At 38.9% G+C, this 14,113-nt stretch overlaps 1 protein-coding gene across 1 annotated transcript in view; it reads right to left on the reverse strand.

Moving 5' to 3' along the window:
* Positions 1 to 455: 455 nt before the first annotated feature.
* The window catches only part of MYO1D (myosin ID), a 130,005-nt gene continuing 116,347 nt past the window's right edge, over positions 456 to 14,113 (reverse strand). The window contains exon 22 of the mRNA XM_063300556.1: positions 456 to 3,019. Within this exon, the coding sequence (XP_063156626.1) occupies positions 2,863 to 3,019 (157 nt within the window). The 3' untranslated portion in view covers positions 456 to 2,862. The remainder of the gene's footprint in view (positions 3,020 to 14,113) is intronic.

Here is a 14,113-nt window from a genome sequence, read left to right on the forward strand (position 1 = left end):
GAAATAAGAAAAAAGCATATTTTAAACCCACATTTTAAAGAATGACCTATTTATTCTACAAAGAAATGGACTTTTACAAATATATTTATTAGAGATAAGTAATTAATAATCCTGCTAAAAATTTCAAATAAGTCAGCTGCAGGTGTATTAGAGAGCTGGGACACGGCACAAAAAACTTGTACAAGAGAAAAATTAAGTGTTTATCATGGGAAAAAAAAACACCCATATGCTTGTCCTATAGTCACATGTCTGTTACATTTACTGATTTAAAAGATACAGCAAGTTGCCCTTCCCAAATAGAGTTCAAGATAGTTTCTTAGCAAACTCAGTAATTTAGTGAATGTTTTTCAGTGCTAACTTGTCCACAGGGAATTAGAAATTATTTTAAAACATTTTTTCAATTGTTAAGTTCTATACATTTCAGAAAACGTAGAACCGAAATCATGCAAGTGGAGTTGGGTACAAGTGAGAGTCCTTTTATTTCAATTATATAAACAAAAATACATCTTAATTATGAATAGGACTTGTGTCCACATTTCTGTATAAACTGTTTTAAAATATTAATTACACTATTACCTCAGGCTTAAAAATCAGGCATACAATTAAGAAATAGTTAATTTATAGATAAAATCCAGAAACGCACACATAAGGCAGAATCCAGTATCCCGTGAGCAGCTCCTACGCTCAGACTTCCTTCTCTCTTCTCCTCCTCTCTGCAGTCCCATGCCCACCCTCCACACTCCCCTGGTGATTGGGTGCCCTGCAGAGCAAGTTGAGAGTGCACAGAGGGGAGGAGGAATTACCTGCTCCTTTTTCGTAGCAGAAACTACCTTTGTTGATGCAAACAGAGTACTGGATTCGATCTGCTCCCCCACCCCCAAACATACACACAAATCAATAAAGATAGAAATACTGATAATTCATTCAAATCAAAATACTTCATTACACATTATATAATCAATTTAATAGATTTATATCTTTATGTGGAAAGATTTCCTCTGCCACACAATTCTCATAAATTTGGTCATCATTCAAATCCAGCCTTTATTTTGGGCTATGAAATAAAAGTGCTAATTTTAAAACTTCTGAGGCTAATTTGGCTGCTTCGAAAGTAAATGTTTGAAGGCACTTTGGTAAGGCAGAAGGAGAGAAAAGAGGACCAGGAAGGTGAGGCAGTCCACTTTCCTATTTGCAGTAGAGAAAGGACTGCAAATGCTCAGTCTGGGCAGCTAGATTGGTCAAGATCCAACTTCTTTTTCAGAAGAAATGAAGGATCGGGCTCTCCTGCTTGCTTTTCATCATGGATGTGCTGGCATTCGGGGACATGAACAAGAGAACACATGAAGAGACTTCCATAAACTACAATTATATTGATTTCCTAGGGCGGCAACTTTCATTCTGTTTGCTGGTTCCATCTATGTTGTATTTTGTCTCCCATAAATTCTAGCCAGATAGTTTCTGACTGGGAATTACGGGATTTAAGATAAGATTCCCTATCTGGAAAGCACTTTGTTGAAGAAGCCCTTTTAAGAGCACTTGAAGATCCTAGAAGATTGGACCAATCAATAGGAAAAGAAAGGACTAGAGATAGCAATCCTTTTCATGGAAAACTAATTAGAAAAGGAGAGCAATAACTCATCTTGGGCAGATGCAGATAGTCCCACTTAGGAAATGAGGCATATTTAAGAATGACTCAGAAGCAAACAATAAGACTTCTAGTAGCTAGTCAGGCAACACATGTTTGCCATTTTGCACCTCCGCTCACAGAAATGGGAAGTACTGCCTTCTTACACTTAAAACAGAAGCAGGCATACTGAAGCAATTATCCCTACCATCACTGCTTTATTCCTAGGCTGTGTGCAGTCGTAAGTATTTAAGTCCTGACCTGTCCAGCAGTGTCAGGTTTGCAATTATTTATTTACTTCTAAGTGGTTCAAAACAGCACATCTCCTCCCTTGTTTTAAGATGCTGGACGTGCTCTCTATCAATGTCAAATAAAGCATGTTTATTTTGGCACAAGAAGAAACAAAGCCCTGCTAACAAGGCTACACTACACCTCAGCAGAGAGCTGCACAAGCAAAAAAGGCAACTGCAAGTCTACACTGGGCAGAAGGATGCCAGCTGCTCAAAGGAAGCACCTTATATACTGGCCCAAGCTATGGGCTCCAGTGCTTGCAGTAAGAGCAGAACCCGAAAGTCAGCCATTAAGGAGAATCTGAGCCAAGCTGAATACTAAAAGGGGAAGGGGAAGGTTTGCTAATATGTTACAAGCCAGACCCACCAAGAAGTCATACAGGAGTACAGTGTAAGCTCAGCAAGTCCTTGAGTTCCACCATAGAACTCACCAACAAAACAATGAATTCCCAGCCTGAACACTCTCAGAGGGTCAGAGGAAACCTCTTTGGAAAAAAGATGGAAGAGGTGGAGCAGCCTAGAGGGAAGTAACTTCCAGCCTCTTATCCTTGTGCTACAGAAAATCTCTTTCCCCCAAATATACAGTGGCTCCCATTTAAAATTAAGATTTGGCATTTGTAAAATCCAAAGTGGTTCATTCTGTTTCTTCCCACACAAGTCTTTGGTTCCTCCCAATGCAGCCTCAACTATTAGTTCTACAATAATTTTATACAGTATATCTGGGGAATTCATTAATAAAAAGCACTTTGGTACAAAATGGATTGGACAATAAATTAAGCTCGTAATTGGCTTAATGGAGGGAGCATTTCAAGTTCTCGATTCATAGGGCTTTAACAAGGTCTAGATGTGTGTCACAAACACTTTCATACCCCTCCCTCCATAAGACTGAAGGCACCAAGACTGAAGGAATCAGAGGCATGTGGAAGTCTGCTTTGCGGGAGAGTAATATTAATTCTCAGGCACCCAGAGGATGAAACCTGTCCGATCCTTGATAAAGTTTGGCTCTGACTGGTTGATTTTGGTTTTCACTGAAATGCTGCATTTTCGCCCATGCATGCTGCACTGGACAGGGTTGGTGATGTTTACTTGCAGGCGACGGTTTTCACTGTAGGTGAAGAGAGAAAAATGAAACAAAAAGGATTACAACCTGAAGGAGGAAGGGTTAAAGGATGTGTTGTGAAGGGAGGGAGGAGACAAAGAATCTGCACTTGGAAAGTTTGCAAACGGTACTACAATGTGAATTTCATAATTATACAAAGCATCGCTGTTAAATATCAACTATCTTCAACTTGAGAAGCCACCTCATCACACTTGAGAGGCCATGATTAACAGGCAGAGATTACAGCAGATCAGGCAGATGCAGAAAAGGAAGAAAGAATGATTTTAGTCACAGAACTGACAAGGCAATAAGGTCTGGCATCTTGTGTTATTGGCCAACTGTGGCTTATACATTCCTTGGATTAAGATCAGGAAAGTTATAGGCAGAAAACCCATCCAAAGAGAGGAAGGAACAAGCCTCCTTCACATATCCCCCACCCTCAATTTCATGAAGTGGGCTTGCACACAAATCCATTATTGCAACACAATTCTGGGTGAACAGGAACCAGTCTGTAAAATTGTGTTGCATGGTAGAAGTTACACACACGTATCAAACATTTCATGCATGTCATTTGTGCAGAAATATGTTTTCCCCAATGTACATTTCCCTCTGCTCATATGACCATCCCAAAGCTGTACACTTTCTAGTGCAGGAGCAGGCAGCCAGTACCCCCAGGTACCTGCCAGTCTCCTGCCCAGTATGACTTTGAATTTGTTCAGAATTTTTAAATTAATAAAAAATATTAACATATTTAAAATATTAAAATATGTCAGACTGCTAATCAAAACACCAGCTTCCAGGAACATCTTGAAAGTTAAAATGGTAGGTGCTTGTTCAGAAATGCACTCATCTGCCCAGACAAAAGGATTAAGAGAAGCTGAGATGAGACAGTGGAGGTGGCGGCTCCCAATCCCAGGCTGCCAGCTCAGTTGTGTTGCTTTCAGTGTGTACAAGGCAGGAAGCAGGTACTCAAGCAGGAGGCAAACAAAAGCCGAAGGCGTGAAACTGAGTAGTCTTGTCTCTTTCCAGCCAGAAAGCATAGTTGCAGTCACGTGATTTCCCACTTAGTGACTGCTTTGCTTAGTGGCAGAGTTGCTGGTCCCAATTAGGGTTGTTAAGCAAGGACTACTTGTACCCGATTTCTTAACTACTCCGGTCAGCTAGAAACGAAATTCTCCTTGGAAAAATACAACAGGTCAGCTGATTATATATCCTCCAATACTTTTAAAAGCTCTACCTGAAAACTGGATTATACTCAGGGAAAATCAGTACATTCCAGTTTTTCATTTTTTATTAGTATATTATCACAATGCTGATTGCCAAAATAGGTAATTCATGTTCAAAAAATGCAGGAAATGCAATAATCATTTTTCCATATTTGGCAGCAATGTTATAAACTCAACAATTTTGGAAGATAATTCAGCACAGAATGAAACAAATTTTAACTATCAACTTCTGACCAGCTTTGTTCTTTTTCTGTTAAGCAGAACTAAGTCTTATATTCCTGCAAAGTACACAGAGCTGGCTCTGTACATGATAACCGTGGCTAGGATAGTTTATCTTTCTTTCTGAGAATTATACATAATTCCTTCTTTGGAAGAATAGCAGACTAAGCTATGGGAGTATGCATCAATTTAAAAAGAATAATTTTGTATTTTTTTTAAAGAAGTCTGACATTGAATTTGACTGAACTTGAAAATCATTTATGGACTATAATGCTGCACATGGACCTGAACCACATCCAAAGGTTGAGCTTCTCATATCATAAGGTTTTAAAATACTAGATTTTGTCTGATTTGTTATAAGGACAGGCTTCCTCATATTAGACAGAAATTCCTATTAATTGCTAGTATTACTGTATATTGGTGACCTTGGCTAATACTGGTTATTGATTTGATTTTGACAATGGTCTTAAATTGCTAAATTGATGCACAATCACCTTTATACTAATCTAATGTTATTGATTACAGGTAGTCGTTGTTTAGCGACTGCCTTGTTTAGCGACTGCTCAGTTACAATGGTGATGAAAAAGTAACTTTATGACCAGTCCTCAAATTTACAACCTTTGCAGGTCTGTAAAGCAAAGAAAAGCTGAAGTAAGATCATAAACATAGCTGTTTCACTTAGCAACTGCTTCGCTTAACAACCAAGTTGTCGGTCCCAGTTGTAGTCACTAAACAAGGACTATCTGTATTCAATTTTATGCAGTTTGTACATCAATCCATCCATCCGTCCTCTATTTATCAGCCTTCAAGTCAATGATGATTCCTGGCAACTGCCTGGACTAGTCCCTGCAGTTTTCTTGGCAAGATGTTTAGAAGTGGTTTGCCATTGCCTGCTTCCTAGGGCTGAAAGAGAGTGACTGGCCCAAGGTCACCCAACTGGCTTCATACCTAAGGCACTCATGGTCTCCGGGTTTCTAGCCTGGTCCCTTAATCACCACACCAAACTAACTCTCATTTTTTTTAGCTCCTTTATTTTTCTTCTTTTTTTCTTAGTTGCCTTTTTGAATATATGATGAGAAAAATAAGAACAAATCCTTTAAGACACAATTTTTCAAAGAGCTTTGACAATTTTTTTTTCACTTTTGCAAACCAGACCTATATTACTAGTATATTATTCTTCCTGTGCTTTTCATCAGAATTGTAATTCTTTCCCTCACGTTCTAGGGGAAAAGAATTAAAGCCTGGTATAATTGGTACTTAGCTTTTTATTTCTGTTCAAAATCCTAGGTGGACTCATTAAATTTCACAGAACTTATTTCTGAGCAAAATGCTGAAGACTGTGCTCTTAATATTAAATATCTGACATATTTTTGTTTTTTTAAAAAGCCACACATATGTTCTTTCAGATCAGGGTAATATTAGAACAGCAAAGTCATTCACATTGAATATTTCTTCAGTTTCACCACCCTAAGCCGCATCAAAAATCCCGGCTTAATCTGCTATTTTTGCAGTGCATTAGCAGACTTAGATAAATGTACCTTAAAGCCACAACAGATCACAGGTGCTTAGAGAGACAATATAGTGGAAATCACTGGGAATGGGGTCAGGACAGCACAACACTCTGTTCTTTCAAAAATAGCAATCCCCACCCCATTCCCAGGCCCAAATTGCCAGGACAAGAAAGCAGCAGACTGCTGCTTTTATACAACATGATGGCTAGTGATTCTGCCTTTTCTGTCTCAAGGTAATGCCCATTTTCTCCTAGTTAACTTACCACTCCCAGTCTCCAATTCCTTCTACCAAATGCTATCCTGGGTCAAGTGGAATGGGGAAATATCCTTTCACAATTCTCTAAGTAGCCTGATATGTCTGAGTTTCCTAATTTACCATTCAAAGCCTAAGAGCAGACTTTGGCTTGAAAAACATTTTGCCCCCTGAAATAAAGGAAAGGCTTGATCAGTTAGAATGGTACAGCTTTCTAAGTGATTCCATGCTAATATCATCTGGATTTGGAACAGTATTCATTTCTCTTCCTATTGGAAACATAATCTGCTTTTGCTCTCTTTCACTATTTCTACAGCCAAACTGTATTTCCACCTGTGAAAAAGTAACATATTAAAACTGCTGGAAATCCATTATCATGTCTGATAATTTTTTTTTTATATTTGGTGGCAATTTTTAACGTTCAACAAGTTTGGAAGAGGATTTATTATGGAATGGAACAGATCTTAAAATAGAATTCTCTTTCCTGTCTGCTGCTTTTCTGCTAAACATCACCAAACCTTATATGCCTACAAAGTATATGGAGTAGTCTCTGTATATGATAACAGCTGCCAGGATGCTCAATGCCTCTTACTGGAAATCATCCACACTTCCTTCTCTAGATGAATGGCAGACCAAGTTGTGGGCATATGTAACAATGACTTCCTATTTGAAAAAGGAGTCTGATACCACATTTAACTCTGAAACCATTTATAGATTATAATTCTGCACATGGACTTGCACTGCCTCCAAGAATTGGGTTTCTCTTCACGTAAAGTTTTAAAACATTAGATGGTGCCTGATTCATTACAGTAAGAATAAACTTGCTTAGATTACATAGACATTGTTACGAATTCTTCACTCTGATTGATGATTTTTATTATTTTGGATTTTTTAAATAACTGAATATTTGATTTTAAGAATGGTCTTGAAGTGCTAAATTGATATAAGATCACCTTTAGATGCAGTACTAATCCAATATTACTTTGAAAATTCTTACCCAATTTTATTTAGCTTGTAGATCTCATTTCTTTTTCTGCTTTTTTTCTTGGTTGTGTTTTCAAATATCCATTAAAATAAAACTTTTTTTTTAAAGTAACATATAGTCCAATTGGGTGTTGTTAACATATAAAACAGAACAGAGACAAGTAGTTTTCTTTGAATGGTCTCTGTCCTCCAACTCTGCCTTGATTACATATCCTACGTTTTCCACTGAGGATTCTTCTAATGGGGGAAAAATGGCTTTTGGGAGCAGAATCAATATTTCTACAGTTGATCTTGACAGAGAACAACTCCACATAGTTTAAACAGTGGAGGGAAAAGCATTTTTTATGCTTTTACAAGTCTGAAGGAAGGAAAGAAGATAAATTCATTTGGGAGGAACGAAGCATACCATATTTTCTGAACAGTTTAAACTCAAATTCTATATTCCAAATAACCTAGAATGTGCACACGATGACTTCATATTGTAATACTGCTTGAACAACAAGAAAAGGAAGACACTGAGACAGATAAAATTATTAGATTCAAAGATTGGAGCAAACTGCCTAGGTAACTCTGGTTTTTGTAAATTCCCTGTTGGATTTTGAACCAGTTTTATATGGTGCCTGCTGATTTCATACTTTTCTCTCAAGCCATGATAGCTAGATACTAACATTTTAAAGAAATAAAAGTACATTTTCTCATATAGCTAAAGCCGGAAAATTCATGCACATTTCAAATTGCTAACTTTCATTGTGAAATCGCAAATATGAACAATACCCACGTTACTGATTAGAAGTCAAAATTGATGATTCTCTCTTCTTTTACAACTTCCCCATGTCTTACCATAACAGAAACTCAAAACATGCCAGCTCAAATATGGAAGTTCATCACCCTGAAATATCAAGGAGCATCTTGCTTATCTAAAATAGATTTAAATACTGTGGTAATGCATGTCAGTGTGTGGGAATGGACAGGAATGAAGCCAGACACAGACATGGAACTAGCAAATGAATACCGTGCTATTTATTGCTATACAAGCTGAGTGTACACAGTGAATTTAGGAGAATGCTAGTTGTGTGTGTTTGTGTGTGCGCGTGGGTATGTGTGTACTGACCAAGCATCAATGTAAATACGTACACTAACAAAATGTAACTATAAAGTATACGAACAGAATTTAACTAAATGACTTAAACTACTCCTTTACTTTATTATACAAAATGCTTAGCTACTGGTTTCTTCCTCCTCCCACACCTCCTTATCTACAACACAGGCTTAGGAATGCTAACAACTTCTCTCCTTCTGCACATACTCTTGTTCAGATATCCGGCACCTGAACCACTTGGAGTTTGCTTTGCCACTGCCTACAGTCCAGGGCTCCATTTTTGTTTCTGCTGGCTTTTTGCAGATTCTTCCTCCGGCTTCAGCTGCCTCAGACTCCTTCCCAGTTTCTTCTCCCTGGCCATGGATCATCCAGTTCCAATCTTACAGCTGCCACTTCCACTTTTCCACATCCTGTCTGGTCACCTTTCACTCCAGCAACATCTCCTGCCAAGCCTAGAAGAAACCCCTTTTTATCTATGTGCTTTGGCTTCTTTTATACATCTTTCTTTCAAAACATACGTGCCAGCTTTCAGGTGACTAAGGAGCAAACTTTTTTTTTCCTTTTCTGCATACTGCCTATGTGTCTAAGCCATGCATCTGATTGTCAGACCACTACCGAGCAAAAAAAAAAAAAAAAAAAGACAGTTGCACGTAACATTTTCTTGTTTCAGGGAAATTCATCTTTCCACAATGCAAACAGCATTTTTTCCAAAGAGAATATGATAAGGTAATGTACATGTACAAGTCACTTCTCTATTTATGTTGGGTTCAGCTTCAACATATTTAGACAAATTAGAACCGAAAGCAGATGGGCGATATCTTTTGAAATCTCAGAAACCAGAGAGGATGCTGCAGAAGATGCCCAACATTCAGGGGCGGTTGTTTTAGCACCATGTACTGTACATCACTTTTCCCCTTCTCATGACGTGTTTATAAAGGCAACAAAAGCAAAACCATAATTATGCTGAATGTGAAAAATACACACCATGGGATGCCTTGTACAAAACTATGCGTTTGTGTATGTAGAGTATACTCAATTTTCAGAACAAAGCACAAACACAGCACACAAGCTATTTTGTCACAATTTTGCAGAAGTCATTTGCAGGCAGCCACATGTCCACAGACAAGTTAGTAGCTTCTGGCCTTGAGAGATTTCAGAAGTGAATCATCCAATGTGCATAAAGAGAAGTTAGTTTTCCATCTCCGACTATCGCTAGATCTGGGGCCAACTTGTTCGCCCTGTTTATCAAAACAAGTGGTGAAGAGGCTTGAAGTAAGGATGAAAAATAAGCATTTGCTTTTCTAGTTTATGCATGTGGTTTCTTCCAATTTAAAAACATATTTTAAAGCCTGTTAAACTCATGTATATTACTGAGGTCACAATTTGCAAGAAAGGAAAGGAACTGTAGCAACAATAAGCATAGCCACAAAGGGCTTTCAACATCTGGCTTTTCAAACATTGCTTCATTCCTGAAGATGGACGTGGATATTTCAGAAATGAAATTCATGGCTAGACAGAGCAAACACAGATTCAAAAGGCTGTTTTCTTTATGATAGTCTTCCCCAGTGCAGTGCTTTTCAGTTGAACTATTGCTCTCATCGCTCCCAGCCATACCTTTCAGGGATGATTATATGGTTTGCATTTTCACTAATTATCTTCAGGTATACATATTACAAATTCTGCCACCTGATATTTGTTTTTACCTCTTGGTGAAAGTATAGCAACAAGGCAGGCAGATCACTGAGAGTATTGTATGCTCTCATGATGGAAGGGAAAGATAGGACACCAAAACTGGCTTGTTCTGATGCAGCTTCCCAACTGAATGCTTGCTTGTTACTGGACAATCCAATTCTAATCCCAACATTTAAATTACACTATACCACTCTGAAAGACACACTATAAGAAGCAGGTTCATAGTGTGGGAATGCTCACTGCTCACATCTTGTCAACTTGAAACACCCCATGCCTTTAATAATCTTTGGCTGATATATAGAGTTGCTTTGGCGAGATGGGCAGTGAAGAAACGTGAGGAATAAATATTTCACCTGAGACCCTATCTGGACACATAATAATCCTACTTGGATTATTGCAATGTCTTACACGTGGAGCTTCCTTTGAAGATTAGCCATTTGGAACATACTACTCTACTGCTACACATCTACAATGGTTTGCAGACAGTTTAGGGAGCCCTTCAAAATGTTGGCCATGACCTATGAAGTCCTAAGTGGTTTATGACCAAACAAGGTGAAGAAATGCCTTTTCTCATATGTTTCTGATCTTGTGGTTAAAATGACCTGCAGGGATCTTCTTTGAGTTTGCCATCTGCAATGATAGATAGATAGAGTCCCTCTTGGGGTGGGAGAAGGGTGGGAGCAAAAATTTGAGAAATAAATAAATTTGAGAAATAAATAAATTAGAGAGAGAGAGAGAGAGAGAGAGATATGCCCCCACCTACCCACCCAAGGAGATCTGCCTGGTCTCAGCTGTAAAAAATTAAAAATGTTTTAATTGTTGTTGTTGTGTTGTTGTTTTGTTTGTAAACCACTCAAGAATTGTGTGGTACCTAAACTAATTAAACAGATACATTTGTTGTGGACATCTTGTATATAAATCCCATTGACTATAATGGAGCTGCACATAGTAGGAATTGTCTCATTTAATTTATATTCTAGACTTTGATGTGACATTTTCATAAAAACAGTTGGAAAATCGTATTTTTTCTTTGAAAGTGCAATATTCCCCAGCAAATTGTCTGGTTTGTGAACTAGTAATAATTAAGAAATATGAGGTAAAAACAAGACCTGGAGCTGACTGTAGTTCAGATCACGAACTTCTTCTTGCACAATTTAGGATCAGACTAAAGAGATTAGGGAAGACCCACAGATCAGCTAGATATGAGCTCACTAATATTCCTAAGGAATATGCAGTGGAGGTGAAGAATAGATTTAAAGGACTGGGCTTAGTAGATAGGCTCCCAGAAGAACTATGGACAGAAGTTTGCAACATTGTTCAAGAGGCGGCGACAAAATACATCCCAAAGAAAGAGAAAACCAAGAAGGCAAAATGGCTGTCTGCTGAGACACTAGAAGTAGCCCAAGAAAGAAGGAAAGCAAAAGGCAACAGTGATAGGGGGAGATATGCCCAATTAAATGCAAAATTCCAGAGGTTAGCCAGAAGAGATAAGGAATTATTTTTAAACAAGCAATGCGCGGAAGTGGAAGAAGACAACAGAATAGGAAGGACAAGAGACCTCTTCCAGAAAATTAGAAACATTGGAGGTTAATTCCAGGCAAAAATGGGTATGATCAAAAACAAAGATGGCAGAAGAAGAAGAGATCAAGAAAAGGTGGCAAGAATATACGGAAGACCTGTATAGGAAGGATAACAATATCGGGGATAGTTTTGACGGTGTGGTCAGTGAGCTAGAGCCAGACATCTTGAAGAGTGAGGTTGAATGGGCCTTAAGAAGCATTGCTAATAACAAGGCAGCAGGAGACGACGGCATCCCAGCTGAACTGTTCAAAATCTTGCAAGATGATGCTGTCAAGGTAATGCATGCTATATGCCAGCAAATTTGGAAAACACAAGAATGGCCATCAGATTGGAAAAAAGCAACTTATATCCCCATACCAAAAAAGGGAAACACTAAAGAATGTTCAAACTATCGAACAGTGGCACTCATTTCACATGCCAGTAAGGTAATGCTCGAGATCCTGCAAGGTAGATTTCAGCAATTCATGGAGCGAGAATTGCCAGATGTACAAGCTGGGTTTAGAAAAGGCAGAGGAACTAGGGACCAAATTGCCAATATCTGCTGGATAATGGAAAAAGCCAGGGATTTCAGAAAAACATCTATTTCTGTTTTATTGACTATTCTAAAGCCTTTGACTGTGTGGACCATAACAAATTGTGGCAAGTTCTTAGCGGTATGGGGATACCAACTCATCTTGTCTGCCCCCTGAGGAATCTGTATAACGACCAAGTAGCAATAGTAAGAACAGACTACGGAACAACGGACTGGTTTAAGATTGGGAAAGGAGTACGGCAGGGCTGTATACTCTCACCCTACCTATTCAACTTGTACGCAGAACACATCATGCAACATGCTGTGCTTGAGGAATCCAAGGCTGGAGTTAAAATCGCTGGAAGAAACATTAACAATCTCAGATATGCAGATGATACCACTTTGATGGCTGAAAGCGAAGAGGAACTGAGGAGCCTTATGATGAAGGAGAAAGAAGAAAGTGCAAAAGCTGGCTTGCAGCTAAACCTCAAAAAAACCAAGATCATGGCAACCAGCTTGATCGATAACTGGCAAATAGAGGGAGAAAATGTAGAAGCAGTGAAAGACTTTGTATTTCTAGGTGCAAAGATTACTGCAGATGCTGACTGCAGTCAGGAAATCAGAAGACGCTTCATCCTTGGGAGAAGAGCAATGACAAATCTCGATAAAATAGTTAAGAGCAGAGACATCACACTGACAACAAAGGTCTGCATAGTTAAAGCAATGGTGTTCCCAGTAGTAACATATGGCTGTGAGAGCTGGACCATAGGGAAGGCTGAGAGAAGGAAGATTGATGCTTTGGAACTGTGGTGTTGGAGGAAAATTCTGAGAGTGCCTTGGACTGCATGACCATCAAACCAGTCCATACTGCAGGAAATAAAGCCAGACTGCTCACTTGAGGGAATGATATTAAAGGCAAAACTGAAATACTTTGGCCACATAATGAGAAGACAGGACACCCTGGAGAAGACGCTGATGCTAGGGAGAGTGGAAGGCAAAAGGAAGAGGGGCCGACCAAGGGCAAGGTGGATGGATGATATTCTAGAGGTGACGGATTCGTCCCTGGGGGAGCTGGGGGTGTTGACGACCGACAGGAAGCTCTGGCATGGGCTGGTCCATGAAGTCACGAAGAGTCGGAAGCGACTAAACGAATAAACAACAACAACATCCTTTCTATTAAAAAATTATTTAACATACACTTGGCATTGGAATATTATGAGAGGAGAGCCAGGAGCCAAAATGAAGGACAGGAAACTAATACAAAACAGTAACATAGCAGTTTTCCAATTCCCCATGTTTTCAAAAATTGAGCATCACCACTAGTGGGACTGAAAAAAATTCCCAAATGCCTGGAAGTAATTTGGCCATCGTAGATCTAAGCCAGCTTCTGATTATCAACAGTTCAGAGAACTGCAGTGCTTGCTGTGAAACCTAACTGGAGCTCCTGGAAGCTTTAGTCCCATCCTGAAGGAATCGTGAACTGCTTTGTGAGTGTATGCCCCCCCCTCATATTATGATCTGCACTCATTGGCAGAGTTGGCATGACAAGCTTAACACTCTGAACCATAATCTTAATATATAGATTGGGACTGCAAAACAAGATTAGATTAAGATGGGGTTGGCTAGTATGTAGTTCAATGTATTATGGCAATAGAGCCATGGTGTCTGAATATCATTAGTCTTGAACAATCCAGATTAAAATGGAAGAAATTTGACAAGCTAGAGATGGTTACAACTGAAAAAAATCACTCACAGAGTTCCAGTGAAACAGTGAGAGAACAGGAATCACATGTGCAGGAAGGAAGTAGAGCTGAGAAAATGGTGATGAAGGTTGGAGGGAAAAAACATTGTTTCAAACACTACAGCTTTCAGTCTCAGTCGCCATGGTAACCTTGATTTTAGCATTCAATCTGATACAGCATCACTGCCAGCCAACCAGAAGATGAAAACAACATGCATGTTCTTATTAGGCTTGTAGCTAAGGAAGCTAGATCAATGTATGCTTTCTGCCTCTTCAGCAGATG

The sequence above is a fragment of the Candoia aspera genome, chromosome 4 (genome assembly GCF_035149785.1).
Source record: "Candoia aspera isolate rCanAsp1 chromosome 4, rCanAsp1.hap2, whole genome shotgun sequence".
Lineage (NCBI taxonomy): Eukaryota > Metazoa > Chordata > Lepidosauria > Squamata > Boidae > Candoia > Candoia aspera.